The sequence below is a fragment of the Aquila chrysaetos genome, chromosome 11 (assembly GCF_900496995.4).
Source record: "Aquila chrysaetos chrysaetos chromosome 11, bAquChr1.4, whole genome shotgun sequence".
NCBI classification, from domain to species: domain Eukaryota; kingdom Metazoa; phylum Chordata; class Aves; order Accipitriformes; family Accipitridae; genus Aquila; species Aquila chrysaetos.
Window position 1 is genome coordinate 40,212,930 of NC_044014.1, and position 20,175 is coordinate 40,233,104.

The 20,175-nt window shown below is 39.4% G+C and overlaps 1 protein-coding gene and 1 long non-coding RNA gene across 7 annotated transcripts in view; one reads left to right on the plus strand and one right to left on the minus strand.

The window, feature by feature from the left end:
• Positions 1 to 4,011, plus strand: part of LOC115347980 — a 32,465-nt gene extending 28,454 nt beyond the window's left edge. The window contains exons 4-5 of one of the 3 annotated variants that reach the window (XR_003925702.2): positions 2,825 to 3,171; positions 3,755 to 4,011. This is a non-coding gene — a long non-coding RNA (uncharacterized LOC115347980). Of the gene's footprint in view, positions 1 to 2,824 lie in introns of all 3 variants that reach the window. The other 2 variants (XR_005933507.1, XR_003925701.2) reach the window with 2 other exon arrangements.
• TET1 (tet methylcytosine dioxygenase 1) overlaps positions 1 to 20,175 on the minus strand; it is an 80,953-nt gene that overhangs the window by 17,185 nt on the left and 43,593 nt on the right. For 2 of the 4 annotated variants that reach the window (XM_030029760.2, XM_030029763.2), the window contains exons 7-11: positions 13,109 to 13,317; positions 12,012 to 12,162; positions 8,374 to 8,463; positions 7,764 to 7,901; positions 1,013 to 1,033 (exon numbers count right to left, since the gene is read on the minus strand). In XM_030029760.2, the coding sequence (XP_029885620.1) occupies positions 1,013 to 1,033; positions 7,764 to 7,901; positions 8,374 to 8,463; positions 12,012 to 12,162; positions 13,109 to 13,317 (609 nt within the window). Of the gene's footprint in view, positions 1 to 504; positions 1,034 to 7,763; positions 7,902 to 8,373; positions 8,464 to 12,011; positions 12,163 to 13,108; positions 13,318 to 20,175 lie in introns of all 4 variants that reach the window. The other 2 variants (XR_003925700.2, XM_030029761.2) reach the window with 2 other exon arrangements.

The window sequence follows — 20,175 nt, forward strand, 5'->3', positions numbered from 1 at the left end:
GAGACCCAGCAAATGTTTGTTTCCTCTTAGATCACTGTCCTACTTTCTCTTATTAAATTATCTGTTGTGAGATACTGGAGCCGAGAGGAGAATGCTGGTTAGACCCAGTTTGATAAGGGCACATCAGAAATGTAGATAAATGTTCAAACTTATTGCAATAGTTTTCTTATTATAATTTTTCTGAATTACTGCTGAACCTTTGCAGTACTTACAATTTTCAGCACTTCTAGAGTTCTGGCCATTATTAATACTAACCCTTCACTTTAAATGAAGCGCTAAAATCAGCAGTATGCTTCCTGGTTTTGTTCTGTGCTTTCCGAGGGATGGCGGCAGTTTTACACGTACAAGTGTACAAATAGTCACGCCATTTATAGTGTTATTGGTTACATTCATAAGAGACTACTGTTTTTCACAACAATACACTACATCGCTAGAAAGCCATGCATTAATATCATGGCTTAGTTAAGCTGCTGTTTCACAGGGAGTTACTAACTACACACATACAGGAATTTGAGCGCCTTCCAAGGATGAGATGATACTCCCTAAATGGAAACGTTATCATTCCATCATTGTGTAGGCTGAATGTGATGCCTATCATAAACAGTTAATCCAATTTCTCAGAATCTTGTCACCATGCCTAGCATTCCAGGGGAGAAGAATAATATTATTATTTTGGGGGGGGACGACACACCAAACATTTTTGATTTTACAGCACAGCTTTCACATAAAGGCATCACACAATTATTTCTAGAATAACAAAATTACAGAATCACAAACTAAAAATCCTAAATCAATAAAGTGGTGGTAAGGGCTTTATAAATAGCTATATGCAAAGCTTGACAGTTGCAGAGCAGCAAAAGGAGAAAAATTGAGGGGCAGAGACAAAGGAGAAGAGCTTTTCAGCTGGCATTTTGAAAGGATCGAGAGAAGGGTTCTTAAGAAGGCAAAGTGAAGGGGCAATTAGAAGCTGATGAGTAGCGTTTACTGATCTGCTTGCTCCATGCGTACTTACCTCTACTGGGCAGCCTTTGGACTACGAGGAAGATTTAGAAAAAACAACAAGTTGTTCCATGAGCAGTGAGTGACGCCTGGTTCCCTCCCTATGGACTTCTCCATCCCCGCACTCCCACGTGCCCAACCCCAGCACCGTTATCCCTGCTGCCACCTCGGAAGCAGGGCCTGGCTGAAGCTCCGTGCCTCCTGGCTACTGGGCCAGCGGGTGCACCCAGGGCCGCAGCTGTGAGGACCCTGCTGCCTCCTCGGTGGAGGAGGTAACCTGGATCCGTCTCCCCCACTCAACAGTGAAATTTCAAAACTTGGAACAAGTGGTTAAAATCTCCGAAGATGATTCAGTTTCTGCAAAGTTCAGTGAAATCTGGTTGAACTTTGCCAGCAGATTCCAAGTTATTCAGGAAGGGTGAAAGAGGGTAGGGTGTACAGAGAGCACAATTACATATGACTCGTTCTTAGAAAGCCCAACACATCCTCCCCTTCTATATTAAAAACAAAAGCAGTACTGAAATAAGCATGAAGGGGCCTAGCTCCCACTTGTTCTCATCAGAACTGGAATGATTCTCACCTGGCTTTAAAAATATTCTGTCCGACCTGTATGTGTCTGGACCGATGCACTAGTCTGAAAACTCTCCAAATCTTGAAGATTCAATCCACAATCTTGCTTATTTCGAAAACTGAGACCCTCATCCAATTTACAGTTTTAAATTTTCACGCGTTTTACCAGACACTTACATTGAAAACTGATCTTGTACATTTATTCTTTTCCATAAAAAGATTTACTCTTAAAAACGTATTAATCATCTTTCATCTGACTTACAGTTAGGCAAAGGTAGATTAGCTCTACATTTTCACAATGCTTGGCCCCGGGGAGAGCATACAAGCAGAGACAAAAATCAAAGCTCATATTGGTTGAAGGAAGGCCTATTTTAAGCAAAAGTGAGTATTTGTCACTACCACAAAGCCAACACTCTCTTTAGAACAAGAAAGCTAAAGAACTGTTTTGAGGAACTAAAGAAGATGAGGGCTGCAGTGTACTGGCAGAAGTATGTTGAAACTATAGTCAACTCCAACACACACAATATATTAGATACCGGGTTAGAACACTCAAAATTAAGAAATTCAGGTATATTAAAAGCTATGTTAAAAACCTGAAGACCAGTACACCTACAGCCTAAACACCATGACAACAAATTTAATATATGTAAAATTTTGAGGTCAATGTCCCCTGTAATATATTTTAATATTAAAGGAAGGACGCAATGGCAAGTGGATAACTGAAAAGTTAATGTTACGGGGAGACCAGCTATAAATTAAGGCCCTACAGGTAATCTAGCAATTTACAGCTGAAGTAGAGTATCCACCAAATGAGAAACATCCGTTTCAAAAGCCACTCTAATATTCAAATCTGTGCAAAATATTCCATTAAGAAACTTAAAGAGAAGCTATCGCTGAGAAGTTAAAAGCAATGTTTTCCACTGGCACTGATACTGTGCTGCAAACTGACCAAAATTAAACCCGAACACGAGAAAATCATGGACTCTGTTAAAGCCCCTTTACGCAGTGAAGCTGCATAGCCTGCTACTCTAAATACTTTTTCCAGAACATGCAGCTAAATCATCAGGATGCTCAAAAGCCAAAGAAAATGCTGGCCAAGTGGTTTGTTTAGATTTCCAGTGTGCTTGGTGATCAAAACCATTACCTATTCTGGGTTTAGTGATGTCATGGTAAAAGTTGCATATTTGTAAAACTTTATTTTTATTTCTTTTAAACTTAAAATGCACCCACGAACTCAGTGAAATTCCCTCCACAGATCTCCAGAGAAACATCTGTAGCCACACAGCTCCCAACGCATTGTTGGACTCTTTGATCTGCCTTTGTCCTCTTGAACTTCACACGTAGGAATGATGTAGCCTTTTCCACTATGTCGTAAGAACAGATGTTTTAAATTCAAGTTTCAGCAAAGCAGTCAAACAGCCTTTGTAAACTTGAAAGTTGGAATCAAGTTTCCTACACTCATCTTCCCTTTGCAGATGGAAAGCAGAGTGGGTGCCACTGGGGACTCCAAGGTGCTGCTGCATCAGAACAACGTTGCTTTGCCTTCACAGCCGAGACAAACTGTGTCATTTTATTGGCCTGTTAGACCCTGAATGAGCGTGCGTAAGTCTGAGAGCCAGAGAAGGGAACACCAACACGTTTTCCTTTCCACCACTATATACACACATAGGAAGTGTCATCAGACAGCATTTCTGTACCGTACGCTGTAACGCGGGTATGGCGCACAAAGCACTGTCTGTGAGCTTGCTGGTTATAGAGTGAACTACTACTGTTTCTCCATTTTCACCATATAAAGAACAGTAACAAAAATCCTTCCTTTACAGCCCTGTGGGGTTTCTCTTTCCTCCTATTTGTTATAATCTGAACCACCAACTTAAGCATCTAGTACTTCTGCAGCTCACAAAGCAAGCTGTGGGCATGGTCCTGGACATAGTCTAGCCACTCACAGAGACACTCTGTCATTTATTGCAAAGGCCTGGACCTATATGCAATGACTGGATGAGCTATAACTACAGAAATACAGTAAGTTATTGGAAGAGCGGAGGATTTTTTTTTTTTTAAATAAATCAGGAAGAGTTTGTTGATGGATTGATGATTGACACTACTTAGTTCTGCTGCCAATAATAAATTTTATATTGTAGCTGCCCTTGAAGCATAGATTTATCTTCTTTCCCTTCTTCCACAGTGCCTGCTACAGACTGTGTGGCACCAATGATTACATGTAATCGCAGCTGGTGTCTCTCCTTCCTCAACCCCAGCAGAAACGGCAACGTGCCCCGTAGGATGAGAAACAGCCATATACATGCTACAGAACTAGCGAAGTCGTCATTAACCATGTTGTTCCAGTCACCGTAAAACCCCGTATGTCAGTGATTTAAACAGATTCACGCAGGTATGAAGCATGTTATCCTTAGCAGCTAATCCAATAAAGAAACAAAAATACTTACATTTCACAGACTCCATTAATAACTATAAAGCTTTTATCTATGTGTTGCTCATTTAGCTTCATATCCACAAGGAACACTGCACCCTAACACTGCAGTTGTAATGTACATCAATGGCCCTTAGGAGAACATTAAAAGATGACAAAAGAGTCTGAGTAAAAATGGATGGTATATTTATTGACTTAAAGGTTCTTAAAAAACTCAATTCGTAGGCAGAAATTACTTTTCCTTTCAGGTAAACACGTTAGTTTACACCTCTGTAGAACTGCCAAGTGTTTTCATTCTACTACAGAGCAAACAGGGAATATTCATTTTTATTTTTAGCTTCTCTGCTAAATTCAGGGTGTGATTCTGCTAGGCAGGAAAGATGTTCAGCTAATCAAGTCTCCCATGGTAATCCTCAATTTGTGTAAGTTAAGATGTACTATTCTATCCTGTATCTACAGAAGACACGTCAAAAGACTTCCCCCCCCACTACTAACAAAAATTACAGCCTCATTTATTTTCAGTCACATACAAATAATGCAGCTGATCATCAGAACATGCATACCCAGAAAAATACGAGAATGCTTTTCTGAAATTCTGGCAGAGGCAGAGCAAGGAAATGATTATTGGTAGCTCATTAGATAAGATATTCCTTCAAGTGTACAGTAAACTCCATGCTTATCATTAAACTCATCTAAGTGTTTTGCTGAACTCATGTCTGTGTCTGGTTTAAATAATTTAAATAGCTTCTGTTTTTCCTTTAGTTTCGGTGCACTGTGCAGCATTTCTTTCATATTTGTGGTAAAAGTGATTCACCAACAACTGAAAGCAGAAAATGAAAAGGTGTCACTTATGCCTTCAGTAGTGGCGACAGAGCTGGCAGCATTCACAAATACCATCTTATAAGGTATTTATTTTAACCTTTTTAGTCTAGAGGAATTTCAAATTTTATAAATGAAGATTTTGTGTTGGAATAAGGAGGAAGGGAAGAAATTTTACCAACGCTGAGGTGCAAGCTGACAAATACACTTTGTACAGGCTTTAAACTGTGAGGTGTGACTACCATTTAAAAAAATCAAATAAACAAAATACAAGAGAAAAATAGTAAATAAAGTTATGGATGTTTGAGGTTTGTAAGGCAGTGCAAATCATTCTCATTCTGCTTCTTACCACATTATCAGAAAACAGTCATCTATATGAAAGCTGTCAACTCGGTTAGATGAATTACTTGCACATAGTACATTTTAACAGACAAAATATGTCATAGTTATGTAAATGACCCCTCCACCATTATTACCAGTGATTTATGAGAAATCATAATGTATTTTAAACTATGGAGGTAGCCAAAGCAGCTTCTGGAACTAGATGGGAACGCAGGAGGTGACCAGACAGATGCTAGAATCCACACGTAGCAATTTCTTTTTGTGTGTCTCCCACTGGTTTTCCTATGTTATTGCCAGATTTGGTTATCTGCCAAAATCAACAACCTTCATTTTGATTATCATCGAACCGATCTAGATTGGAGAAAGCTCAGCATGTCCTGTCACCCCGTTTGCAAACCAACAACATTGTCTGCTTTAGGCTTCCAGTATGTACCACAGTACATACCCAGTACCACAGTATATACCCAGTACCACAGTATATATACCACAGTATATACCCAGACAGACCAACAGGCAGCACACTCTGTGTGTCCTATCAATCACACCCACATCTACTCACTGTGAAGGCTGTATATAGATCATTAGGTAACTCTGAACTCTTACTTCACCTCCCAAATGCCCCAATTCAAGTATATAAATTGAGTGTTAATACTTGCAATGATTTCCTCTTTATATATAGCCCTTTGTTGCAAGTATATTAAAACAAAGAGAGATCAAATCTAAATAAAGAGAATGTCAGGTATGCAATAGTTATCTGTATGAGTGAGCTATTTGATGAAAATCCAATTCCAAGGCATAGTTTGCAGCAGTTATAATGATTCGATAATGTTCTGCAAGACTTACAAGATTTGGCAGAACATGATAGAAAGACAATGGTAAGTTCTGGCCTATACAACAACCTTACAGGGGTCATAATTTTCCATGCTGCTTAGATTTGGAATTTCTTGCAAACACACCACGTACAATCTGTAGAAATAAAGTACCAGCACCATCAAGGATAAGCTGAAGCTGAAATAACATCAGATGATTACAGATAAATGCATTTGTAGAACTATTCCCCAATACATTCCTCAAAAAAAGGGCTAATTGTCCCTCCAGCTGCTTCTAGCCATAACTTATGACTTTTCTGGGATCCCATGTGGCAGAATGAGTAGCAGACTCGGTTTCCATTTCATTTTGTCTTTAAGTTAAGAGGCAAGGTAGCACTTAACAAAATATCACTAGTTTCGGAATACCCAAATTACATTTCATTAAAAAGTATACCATGCAGTTTGTCATGAAAAGGAAGTCTCATTTTCAAATTTGGGATCTTTAAGAGGTTTGAATTCCTATGCTTCAGAAGCTTTGAAGGGACAGTACTTACACATGAGACTACTACTCATAGCACCTTACTAATATTTTGCAACGTATGCTTCCAGCATTTTCTTACAGAATATTCGCATGCAAGTAGCATTCAGTGCTAGGCAAAAATATTCGTCTGTTCAGGACTGGCATTCCTGGTGAATTCCAAGACCTGCTTCTGTACTTTAAAGTAACAGACATTTGCCAACATACAAGCACACAATTAATATTCAACAATTGTACCAGTCGTTTCACTGCTGTTACACACAAACGCTAAATGTTAAGTATACCTTTGAATGCAACATTTTATTGAACCACAGCAACATAATTCTTCAATTTTCATCTCTGGATTTTAAAAAAAGACCGTTTCTAGAGTAGGCAGAGATTTTAGATAATTTTTTTTCCCAGATATGCATCCTTTGATAGAGAAATTATTCTTGAGTGTTACCTCCGCTGTGGTACAAGAAGTCATCCCAGCTATTTAGAGCACCGCAATGCTCTAACTACTAAAAAAACCAGATTGCCAGTTTTATTTTCTTTTCTCCTTTGTGCTTGTCTTTCTTCAAGACTATGGTCTCAATTTCTAAAAGATCACTTAACTAAGTAATTCCCAACCGATTTTCTCACTAGCAATCCAGCAAGGTATTTGGTACAATGACCACACCAAAAAAACCCACACCTGTGGGTTTTCCTTTCATAATGAGATTGAAAGATCTTGACAGTCACCTGACTCCACCATGATATCATACTCCCTACTTTCTGACTAGTAACTATACTAATGTGAAGCCTGGTAAGTGCACTGTGCAAGAAAAAGTCAATTTGATGAGAACTGAGCCTGGGGGAGGTAAATTAATAATGAAACAGTTTGGTTTAGCTCTTCCTCTAGAGAAGTCTGTACAACTCCTCGGTTAGATAATTATTTGCCTTTGAACATCAAACCTTTACTGTGAGTAGCTTATCTGTCCTATGGCCAATCCTCTCCAAGGGGCCTGGATCTCTTAAAAGAATTAAGGGATTTTGTAGGAAGGGTCACTCCCATACCTTTCTCGATCTGTTCTGTAATAAGATGAACTTAGGTCCTCTGTCAATCAGTAATAAATATATGCAAATAACGTGGGAATTTATAAATGGCAACATGCAGTTAATTTCATAATGCCTTAAAAAACTTCATGCAAACGTACCCACTAAATCAAGCAGCATTTTAAAACACACAGGAATCACAACAGTAAACAGTACAAATGAGAAAATCCTATGTACATACCACAGTGCTTCCGTTGTGCATGTTATGTGTGTCCTTATGGGCATGGGCACAGAAATCTATGCAAGCTGTTACACCAGAGAAAGGCCTACCATCCTTGGATCCAAGCCGACAGTCTGGGCCCATGTGTTCATTTTCCACCTAGAAGTAAAATAAACTACAGGTACTTGGGACTGAAAGTGAGCGACTTGGAACCCCACGAGGCACAACTGCACTGGTGACTGAATAAATGCAGCCCATAAGAATGACAGGAAAGCACGTATTTTCCTATGAAACATGCAACACTTATGACTGGACGTCAACAAGATAATCAGCTCAGCCAGAGTCAAAATGTCTTTAAATAATAAAAACATTTTATTTACAGTATTTTCTCTAAGCCTTTTACATGTGCACAGCTCAGGGCATAACTCAACCATCAGCTGAAAGAAAAAAAAGGTGCAGTATTTTTAAAACTAGCCAAATGAAGCAACCACTGTAAGTAAGCACAGGGATTCACCACATCTGCGAGGTCTGCGGCTTCTACCCATGAACATGCTTTGGGGTTTCATCTTGTTTTCAAACCATGCTGCTTGTTCAGAGCTACACCCACGCTAGTGGAATGTCACAGACCTACCTGGTTCTGGAAAGCTTCAGGAGCAAGCTTTTTATAAACTGGAGCCACGTCAGTTGCTAAAGTTTGCAAATTATTTTCAAGAAGTTCCTCCTGCAGAGAAAGGCAACGTTCAGAGCGCTGTAATTTGCTTTCAAAGAATCTAATCCAGTTTAGATATGCCTGACAAGTCAGCGAAGCTAAGGAAGTCCACCTCTATCTTAAATTTTATTAACCTGACTTCTGTTTTGCTCCCTTTTGTCACCAACCGTAAATAAGCCTACTTTTGCATGACTAAAATACCAAAAATGTTAAATGGAAGTCAACCAAATAACAATGGAAGGTATCTGCTAGGGTAAAGAAACCCAATACACAAGGAACTGATTTTTGCATCATTTCCTTCTTCTGACACATAGACAGTTGAGGAATGAGGTATGCTCCACACAAAATAGAGAAGTAACATCCAGAAGAGAAAAATTATATCACGTGCTGAGTGGAGATGGAACCCCAGGTCTTCTTTTAGTGGTTTGCTTATGGGGCCTTAAGTTACGTCGATACAGCTCTGCTGAAAGAATCCCAGGTTCCCGTTCTCTTTTTCTTTTAATTGTATGAGTAACTCCCAATAGCATTTAACATTAATTTCAGCTCTTAGGGGAAGGAGGGGGTTTCTAACGTTGCAACAGAATTCTTATTAGGAACATTCAATAAATATTTTGGGGTTTGGACGTGCAAAACTCAGGACTTTATGGAAATATCTACTAGATTAGGAAGTAATATTCCTTTCCTTGAGGTAAGCTGTATAAACATGGAGCTAGCTAGGTGGGCTTCTATGGCAGTGTGACATTTAAACTCTTGTTTATAGGAACAATCCCTAAATTCTTTCCCTAAATTTTTGCTTTTCCAGGAAAATCACTGACCAATTGGGAAAGAAAAGGGTGGTGACATACTCCCTACTTTGTTTTCCTCCAAGGGCCAGGCTTTGAGAGACAACTGCAGCTTCAGTTTTGCATGCTGTATAGTGGCAAAAAATAACAGCTTACTTTATTTTGTTCAAAAAAACCCAAACCAAAACAAACAACACCACTTATCACCATATACTGTAAACACCAATGTATATAAACATACAAGGATACTTTCACATTTTTCAATGTGATCTTGCATTACAAAACGATACCGTATTTTTAACTCAGACTACAGCCAGTTTATTAACTGTTGAGCACTACCACAAGTTTTTCTGAACTGCATGGAAGGTAACGCATCCTTAATTATCCATCCTATGTACTATTCTTACCTAGGTGTATTACACCCTTAACCTCATCTCACTCCATCCAGTGCCTCAAATGATCCAAGTCTTTCTGGACTTCGAACTATCTTCTTAATTCGCTATACCTCCTAGCTTTATGTCATCCGCAAAATCATCAATATCCAATATTTAGCTAAAAGAAGTATCTGCTAGAAAAATTAATGACAAAACCAAACGAAGAGAACAATTATTTACTACTTTGAGATGCACTGACAACCTGCACACACACCGCAACTGCCCAAGCACCACTGTCACCTACAGCTGGAGGCTTTTGCACGGTGGCAGCCTAAGGGTGCACACGCTTCCCTCGCAGGCAAACACAGTTATGGAGTGCCTGCGTGCTGTGCAACCCTCATCCCCTCTCAGCTGCAGAATCCAAAGAGGCTTTAAAACAACTTCAATGGAAAAGGAGAAATGAGGGAATGCACTTTTAGATCACAAATCTAGAAAATGTCCTGGTTCAGTATCTTCTCTTTTAGGCAACAGCTGTTGCCATCTGGTAGAAGGCATTCTCCTGCAAAAACCTGCAGGCTACCTGTCAAGTGAACGGGCCGTGCCAGACAGCTCTCATGAGGGGGGTATCGTTTCCAGGTGCTGCTGTGAATGCCGTCGTGCTTGACTAAGTGTCCGAATGGGGCTCAGGGTGGCCGTTTCACAGACTCAGAGGAAGTGATGCCACCACCAGAGCTTGCAGTCTCGCAGAGTGTATTCTGACCACAGACAGATCTCTTTGAGCTGTCTCGTAAGTGATCTGGCACAGCCTAATATTTCATTACACAGTACCTATGAAGGTTGCCACCTTTGCTGATTCCCCAGAGAAAACACATGCACAGAATGCTCCATGCATAGCATTACACAGGGGGAGACCCTAAAAACACAGGATCACAGAAAATGGAAAAGGACAAGGAGAAGGAACAGGACTCCTAAAATGAAAGAATGCCCAATACATACGTTTTTCTATAAACTGAAAATTTATAAAATAAATTCCCTCTTGAGACAAGCAGGGCTATTTTCAGCTTGTACGGCCTTAGTCATGTATTCAGTGAGAAGAAGGGCGCAAGGGCCGAGCACACTCTGTTCTGCTGAGCCAGAAGTCCGCCACTTCAAGCCCTAATGAAGTCTGTGAATACCCACCATGCGAGTGGACAGCACAACTCAGAGGAGATTGAGGGTTTTGCATTCATGCACATATGCATAAAAGATGCTTCATCAACCCTTTCAGGAAAAAATTAGGACTTGGGAGGAATATTTAGCTCCAGTGAATCAACTGACATCTCTCTCTTCCAAGAAATAATGTTTAACATTGTGCGTACATACGCACGTGTACACTACACATTAAAAAATGCAAGAATACCTCTGCTACTGTCTGGACTTCAACCAGCTGGGTCTTTTTTTGTAGCTGGTAGCAGTGGAGTTCAGGAACCAAGAAGGATTATCAGCAGGGTAACCCAAACAGAGAACTAGGTAACTGACTGCTATACTGTAGTGTATCTCTCTTACAGCATGCCAGATGTGCTAGTAAAGACGTGATACTTTTATCTAGGAGTTCCACAGGGAAGTGGGGTTAGACAAATCTACAGTCAGAACAAAAGGCGCTTTAGAGTTGCCCTGAGGAATATATGTTCATCAGGCAGCGGTTATCAGTTTACAACACGTTTATTCCTTCTTCATGAACAAATTTCCAATGTAAAAAACAAGTTTGGTTGGGTTTTTTTTTTTAGAGGTTCATTACTTCACATAATCCACCACTGTATTTTCTGTGCTATCTCAGCTTTATGTCATCACTAACACTCATAAGCAGCAATTACAGTATCATTTCACTGCATCATATCTTAGTGTATTCATTCCTTCAAGCGTGCTTAAAAAACATGCTGTCCACAGAAAAAACAGTTTATTCTAGGTGGCAGACAGAAGACCAGGTTGTCAGCTGGTCAGACAGCAGTGTGAAAGCAGTGCAACCCAAGGTACAACATTTTCTATGACAAGGCAAAAGGACTGAATCTCTGAGGTGCAGGTTTGGTCCTTAGAAAAAACCTTTAGCTGTATTTTATACTGACAAAGAATTAGCATTTCATACAGAGTTAGTGGAGCCAAATATCCATACATAAAAGCATTTAAGGATAATTTTAGGGTATTTAAATTCATAGTAAACGACACTAAGTTTTCATACAGTGGAAAAATCATAAATACTACAGTTACAAAACATTTAGTTGGGTGCCTCTGTGGTAAGCTATGCATACATGTGTGAGAGAGAAGGGGTGGATATCTGTAGATTCCATTTCTAGTTCTGAAAATCATCGGAATAGGTATTTGGAGGAAAAAACCAACCAAACAATAAAATAAATAAAATAAATCTTACTTGTTTAGGGTCATCAGTGAGAAGCCTAAATTTCCTGGGGTTTTTGCTTCTGGCAAACTTACAGCCATTGAAATACATACTCCATGAACAGCCAAATGAGAATGATGCTCCACAAGTTTCTGGATCAAGTCCTTGACATGCACAAGTACGACTATGAAAGGAAATAAAGACACATCAAGTCAGCTGACAAAACGGCTCTTTTTTTTTTTAGGTCAATCCTATAATACATAGCATAACAACAGAGGAATTTACAAAATATATGGTTTAACCAGATATTTATTGTTAAGGAAATATTAATATGTAGAGGACTGACTCTTTCCCCCATAAAGACAGTCTCAACTCCCCAGAGCCCCACTTCTGGGAAATAAATACATAACACTCAGTTACAGCTATATAAATATACCCATGCTATTTTGATTTTGACTTCTCCAGTTGGATAAAATTTTTATCCAAGAAAATACCACTGCTACTAAAGGCTACCCCTAAATCCAATAATTATTTTGTTAGGTGCAGCAATACCTTAGCTTCAAACTGATCCAACTTTCAAAGTGCACATTTCTACTCAGCCTGACCCTTTAAGAGCACAAGCATTAGATTCAGGTCACTGTACAGCTATTAGAGTCTGTTAAATGTGGGCTACACAAAAATCGGCACAAAGGCAGCACTGCTACAGAGCCTGAGTTGCAATATATTATCTAGTCAATTAAACTAAATCCTCTCAGAGGCACAGAGAGGAAGATCCTAATTTTGAGTGTTCAATCTCTCGTTTATTTAAAAAAGTCACATATCACCTTCTTGGCAGCTCTTTAGCATGGCCCTGTCTGGAAAGGGCACACTGACTGTCTTCAGGCAGGACGCACAAAATTCACTGCCACCCCTTTCCCTGGGTGTAGCGTGTACAACTACCACTTACGGTCTGGTCTCTAGGAAAAGCCAGGAACTAAGTTTTTTTATACTGAAATGACACCTAGTGGTTTGTAGTTTTAAATGAGCTTTTGTATAGTTATTTTATTAGTTGAACTATTGAATTCTCAAGTTATTTATTACAGAACATTCAAAAGGCAACACAACAATCATTTACTATTAAAGTAACTTACTCTTCATTTAACGCACATCTACGGCTGGTGGGACAGCCGTATTTTCTGAGACTCTGCGTCAGTTCTTTGTACAGCGTATCAGCCAGGAGATGAGGGATCCCTTCCCAGGCCAGTATGAGGATCACGATGACGGCAGTTTGACAGTGGTGTCCTGCACGCTGACGTACCAAGCACAGCAACTTTTCCTCATCGCTACTTCTTCGTATCACCTGGAAGAATCATTTTGTTTATTCTTAGATAAGTGTAGGAAACACGTAATGCACTGCTCTTCTCTGGGACACATAAGGCCTGGAAGAGTAAGAAATACTGCTGCCGAGAGAGTCCCTCAGCAAGCAGGACTGGAACAGCATCACACACTGATCTCTGGCATAGAACATGATTTTGCGTTGCGTTTTTACCTGTAGAAGAAATAGCAGTACATTTTACAGGAGGAGGAATATTTTAGATATTCTACACAAACAATAAAGAATATGGATTAAGAGAAAAATAACTACTAGAAGGAAATAATAATCCTGAGACAACAGATCCACTGCAAACCTAACAGTTACCTTGAAAGTAATACTGAAAACATACTGCCAAAACCCAGAATGCAGGTACATAAAAGCACATCACAAAAACACATGTATACATGGGTTAGGATGGTTACCGCAGTGACGTGTCAGTACATAAGGTTCCCACCTCGCAAAGTAAGATTAGAAGAAAGTGATGAAAATAAACTCCATTGTTATTGAAGGAAGCAATGAGATTTTTCAGAACATATCCCTAGAAAACCTACACTGAAGTTCTTAGCAGAGTGCTGAAGTTTTTTACTAAACGGTATAATATACAAAGCAACCTTTGTCAACCTCATCCACGAAACAAAAAGACTAACACAATATGAAACCATACAATATACCACTGAACTAAAAAAAAAAAAAAGGAAAAAGGAAAAAAGCTAGGCAGTCCTGCTCCCACATATTTAGGTTTTTATCACAACCTGAAACAGAGTTCCATTGTAAGATGACCAAAACAATGCATTAAAGCTAGGCAATACAAGAACACAATCTTTGAAAATATGTTTATCTATTCTTCAAACGTATTTTAGCCAGCATAGCCTGTACAAGGCCTCCAACAAAGGTTAATTTCAAACGTATTAGGCTTGGACCTTTCTCAGGCACTAGAGGCTAAATCCTCTTCCTCTGCTCTGCCATACATAGGATGGGGACCAGCAAGTCTCTCTTCCTCACTGTGTGCAGATGGCGAGCCCTTGCAGATATTCTTTGCCAGCTCTGTAGCGATACACTTGCTCAGGGCAAGCAATCAGTCACCCTGGCTTTCCACCCAACACCCCCTCTCCATCAGCAGAACTCCCATACATACGTTACTAGTCACGGACTATAAAAGCTGGAAGGCAATGGAGTTTCACTTACTCTTTGAATACCTCCAAATATCAGAGTTTTCATGCAGATTCCCTATTGGGCTGACGTCAGAGCTTCTTTGTTGCCAGACGTGCAGCTGTCATTCATATGTGACCCCTAGCCTGATCAGCTGTGAATATCTAAATTATTTGAACTCATTAAAAGCAGGGACCAAAGTACACTTGCAATTAATCTGCAAATGAAAAGGTTTTCAATGGACGAACAGTTTCAGAGGGAATCTGTGCAGGCTTAGCAGGAAGAAGCAAGCTTAAAGTTAATTTGTGTCAAGAGAATAAGTATCACCCTTCTAAAGTTAATCATACAGTCTTACAGTCAGCCTTAAACTTCATGAGAAAACAAGCAAATGCATCCGAGATACCATTCCTCAAAAGGAGTCTTGGTTGTGACTGACCAACCAGTACAGTATTTTTTATAAAGAAGGAAAAATAATGCAACTCATTTACATTTGAGTGAGGTTTACAGAAAATCTATTATGGCTGATATACAATACAGGTTATTCATGTCAGTGTGAGTTTTACATTCCTGCGGCAGCACAGTTCCTTCAAGTCAGAAGGAGGGGAATTTAATTTTGTTACTCAGCATGAAGGGTGATGCTTTTACTCTTTTTTCTTTTTCTAGACTTCGTAACTTCAATAAAGAAATGTGGTACCTCTTAGTTTCTCAGTACATCAGGTTGCCCTTTTTGAGTTCTCATATAGTTCTAAACTGGAAATACACAGTCCAGGAGAAATGACAAACAGACAGGAAGGAAATTTATAGTTTCCTTTAAACTAACACCACGCTTCCCTGGAGTTAAACATAGCTGGAGTTTGCTTCATTATGCATGCAGTAGAGAATGCAATACTCTTACTGGACCCAAAAACATTTTACAATCCATCATCTTTCAGGCCACAAAGGTAGATAATAGATTTATTAGTTGTCTGAATTTAATTTCTGTGGCTCTTAAGAGGTTACATTGTATGCTCATCTGACTACTGCAGCTGGAGTACTCCAATCCTTTCGTTAGCAGAGATAAGGCACTTTTCTCACCTGACTGTTATGGTCTTTGAAGAGGACAACTTGCACCGAAACAATCACGGTTCCTCCAGGCCCACAGCCAGCGACACTGCAGACAGAGCTGGAGCCACGTTGCTTTCCCCATATAAACTGATGATGCCCCTTCACGTGCTATGGCTGACATTCTCAAAGCAGTAATAAACAGAGCCTCTCTTTTGTAATAATAATAAATCCACAGCAATACCACGCTCAATATACAGAAAAGCACATTTGAGCAGGACAGCTAAAAACTATGGAATAAGTCCAGCCAACAGAAACACCATGTCATTCTTGATTTAACCATTTTTCTAGTAGGGGAAACAGCCACTGCAATTGTGGCAGTTTGGCTTGGTGAGTTCTTAGTTACATAAACACTCATGTTAAGTCCATTAATTTCCAACTTGTCATTTGTTCTCCAGTGCCTGACTACATCAAGTACATGTTTGAACTCTATAGTAAGTTATATGTCTATTGTATTATAAGTATAAATACATCAAGCAAAAGTAAAACTGATTGCTTTTGTTACTAAACTTGTGGTTATCTGAGTAATTAGTACAACAAGCTGTGTACCACTTACCAAGATTTTAGCTGATGTGCTTACAGGTCAGATTTCTTACTGTTTTTCTAAGTAATGGACCTAATAAGGCTTTAGTTGACTGATCACTTCTTGAATTACTCTTTAGCTATTTCCAGTTTGTTTCTTTATTTCTATTCCAGTTTCTGCAGCTTGAAATTACTGGGGATGGTTCCAAGATCTTTTCACCATTAAACATCCCCAAACCATACAGTGTTTTAACCAACTGCACCCCCATCTACTTTATGGAAACATCACACTTGTTTAAATTCATAGAACAGCAATACTGCCTTAATGATGTCATCAGGAAAGCAGCATATATGAAATCTCAGCCTACGCTTTAGTTGACTTTATTCTTTTCAGCATGCACTTGTCAGTGTCCTCCTCAGTAAGGCAAATAGAATTAGTATACTGTCACAGCCACAGAGAATACGATAAAAATGCAATTTATTAATTAATTCTTCATGCAATAATTTAAAATGTGTATTTATTTGCTATTGAAAGTTTGCAAACGTAATTCTCAGTGTACTTACTGTTTACCTATGAAACACTGGGATACCAAGTATTAAGTTAAATATGCAAGAAATAGAGCAAGTCGTGAATGTTTCCTCAGGCTGTGAACAATACACAAACCAGCTGGCAAATCCTGTGTCCAAAAATTGTTGGTACTACTCATGATTTCTGTGATGTAGTTAACAACAGTGATACAGTAAATAATTTAATACCTCAGTTTGTTTAATTTTGGTCCCTACTGCATTTAAAAGGAATGAGAAAGTAAACATTTGTTAAGTGGTGGAACTTCAAAGCTAAGTTTTTAAAATGGGAAGAGAAAAACTTTTCCCCTGCAATTACTTTTCCACAAAAAATAACCATGACTTCTTAGTGACACACACAGAAAAATAATATAATGAACAAAACAAGCCTGTAATAAGTTTGTAAAGTAATGTCATATGGTCATCTTTTTGCAGGTATGTAGGGCCAGATTACCCCTGAACTCATTTTAGCAAGGACTAGCTGTCATCAGTACTAAGTATCCATCAAAAGATTCCCACATTAAAAATGAATAATCTGTTTCAGCTGCAACACAGCACTTCTGGAAAGCAACAGGCCTAACAAATTCCTTTGCTTGACTGATACCTATTGGCCCCGTTCTGTACTCACAATAACTGGGCATGAAGTTACACGCTACCCACTCCCTCACCTGTTTGTGAACATTCTAGGACAAAACATATCTAGGACAAAAGGAAAAACTGAAATGGGACACACCTCCTTCCAAACAGTTTTCTTATGCACACTCATATTTGGACATACAATACCACAAGTATCATCCTTGTAGGTTGCTGATTTGGGCAGGATGCTCATTTATTTTGATCATTTTCAAAACCAAGTTTTGTACATCCCTTCTCTGCTGGAGTCAGGCACCCACCACTACCACTTTCTGTGCCATGCCTGTTCTGTGTTATTATGGCTACCCATGTGTCTTTGTTCATGTGTATATCTATAGGAAGGCAGAAATTCGAGTAATTTATTTTATTAGCAAGCCCAGATATTCTCAATGGCAGAATCTGAGAATATGAGCAAGCCTTCAAGGTGAGCCACAGCCAGTCAGCTAGGACAGAAATACAATCAACAGCTATTATGGCAACATACCACAGATAAGCCTCTGTTTCTACAAGCCACAAAGGTAGAAGTTTACCCAATTTTCTTAACAGAAAGCATGAGCCAAAAGCTAGAGTCTATTTATTGAAGAGGTGTCATACGTAGTAGAATTTGCTCCAGCAATTTAGCAACAAGTTACGGGATAAACGAGAGGAAAAGTTAGTTCTTCACTCCCTCACATACAAGGATAGCGAAGAAACAGAAAGGGAAGCTAAGAATTAAAGAATACAAGACGAGGTCAGAGGAGTGCACTGTCCAGCCTTATCACGATCCTGAGAGTGACTAACAGCAGTTGCCTCGGGATGAGTAGTCAGGAAGGCGCTCAGATGCAGAGATGCTTCTCAACAACCACCAGGCACCTTCCAGCCACTTGCCAGCAGCTCGGGGGACGTGCTCTCTCCCAGCTTTTGAAGGATTTGCCTTCCGTGCATTTGTCCACTCACTTCTAAATCTATGCAGCGTTTTACCATCTGCTACATTCCTGGGCAAAACTTAATTCCAGACGATGTGAAAGAAGAAATGTTATCTTTTCTTCGTCCTGAGCTCGCCCCCTGCTAGTGCTCTATAGTTTTGATATAGGATGAGACTGTGAGTAATAGATTGCTATTCAGCTCTCCATGCCACCAAAGGCTTTAGAGACCCCTGCTTTCTCCCCTTCCCTCTCTGCCAGCCTGATGAGTGTACCTCTACCTGTCTTTCCCAGTTCTGCTGTGCCTTCTTGAGTTGGGGGACCAGAACCAGACAGTACTCAACATTGGGGTGCAGCATGCTTTCTCACCAAGGCATAATTACGTTTCATGTTTTCTTTATTCCTCCCCAGTAATTCTCACCAGTTTCTTTTGCTGTTTTCATCACTACTGAACAGTGAAGCTGATGTCTAATGAACTATTAGACCCAAGCAGTAACACTCAACCTAGCGTCCATCCTTGTGTATATGAAACTACAACACTGTACTTTTTGTGTAACCTTATCAAGTGAGTTTTATCTATCATTTTTTAGTGGCCATTCGTTCTGGATCACAAGTCCTTCCTGCTCTTCATGGTACCTGTCCCTCCTCTTCATTATCCTGAACCACTATGTATCATCAGTTTGTCACCACAGGGCCTTCCACATTTTTCAAATCATTTCTGAATGTGTTGAGCAGCATCAGTAAAGTTATACTATCAATACAATCTGCTTCTGCTGTCCAAATGCTCGAGTTCTACTTGAATTATTTCTTTTAGATTGTTGAAGCAACTGTCTCAACCCTTGGCAGAAGCTCTAGAACAAGGAATAAGTACACTGCGAATAAAAATTACTTGATGTCCTTAAACACAAGCCAGTCTATCTAAACTAGCACGTAACATGACTTATGTAAGTAGCTAAGACTCAGACTGCAGAAGCTTAGCATACCAGATGCTGAATTACCACATGGATGAGAAATTACTTTCCAATTCAGGATCACCAGAATAGCTGCTTTAACTTTAACATGATATAAACCAGACACCACTAGCAAATAGTACAAAATTTCAACTGCAAGTTAAACACACTGCTATAAATTACTTGATGAAAAAAATAATGGAACCAACAAAAAGATCCTTTTTCTGTTTATTTCATCTCCAAATAGTTCCACTGCAATAGTCCCTCCAGCACTCTGAATTTCTTCAGTAAAATAGCTATGTCTCCTTTGCAGGATATCAGAAGTTGATTTTAAAGTGAGAACATAGCCTAACTGTTCACTGTAATTTCCTGAAATAGGCGACTCATTTATAACAGTTTGGCTCCAAGTTTTCTAACCTGCAGATTTTGCCTCTGTGCAAAGTCTGTGTGTGTATTGAGTCCTCTCTGGACAGGACAAGATTCTCTGCCAAGCTACAATTCCATAATAACCTACACCAGCGCAAAGTGAGAGCACGGTGCTGTTAAAACCTGCTGCTGTTTTAGCAGGTGATGCTGTGTAACAGACAGCAGGAGAAATGTCCTTGTTTGCCACAGAAGCGAGTCTGCCCTCCTTTTTCCTAATTCACCCCTACACACACATTACACCACATTAAACTCTTTCCTTACTGGACAATGTTATATCCTTTTATTCTCAGCATGTCTAAGAGATTTTAAAACAGAAATATGTTCCACTTCCCTAAATTCTCTCTTCTCGAGTACTAGCAGACTACATCAAAAGAATCAGCACAGAACAGTTACTGTCAATCCCAATACTACGGAGTTACTTAGCTATTTTTACAGGAATATCACTGAAGTGTGATATCTGCAATTATCTGCAAACACCTTTTTTCAAGTTACTACTGGAAGCAGTATTGTACTGTTTACAAATGAGCAGACCGCAGTATACATAGGTTAAGTGATTCCTCTATAATCATGCAACCAATACTGCAGAAATGAGGACA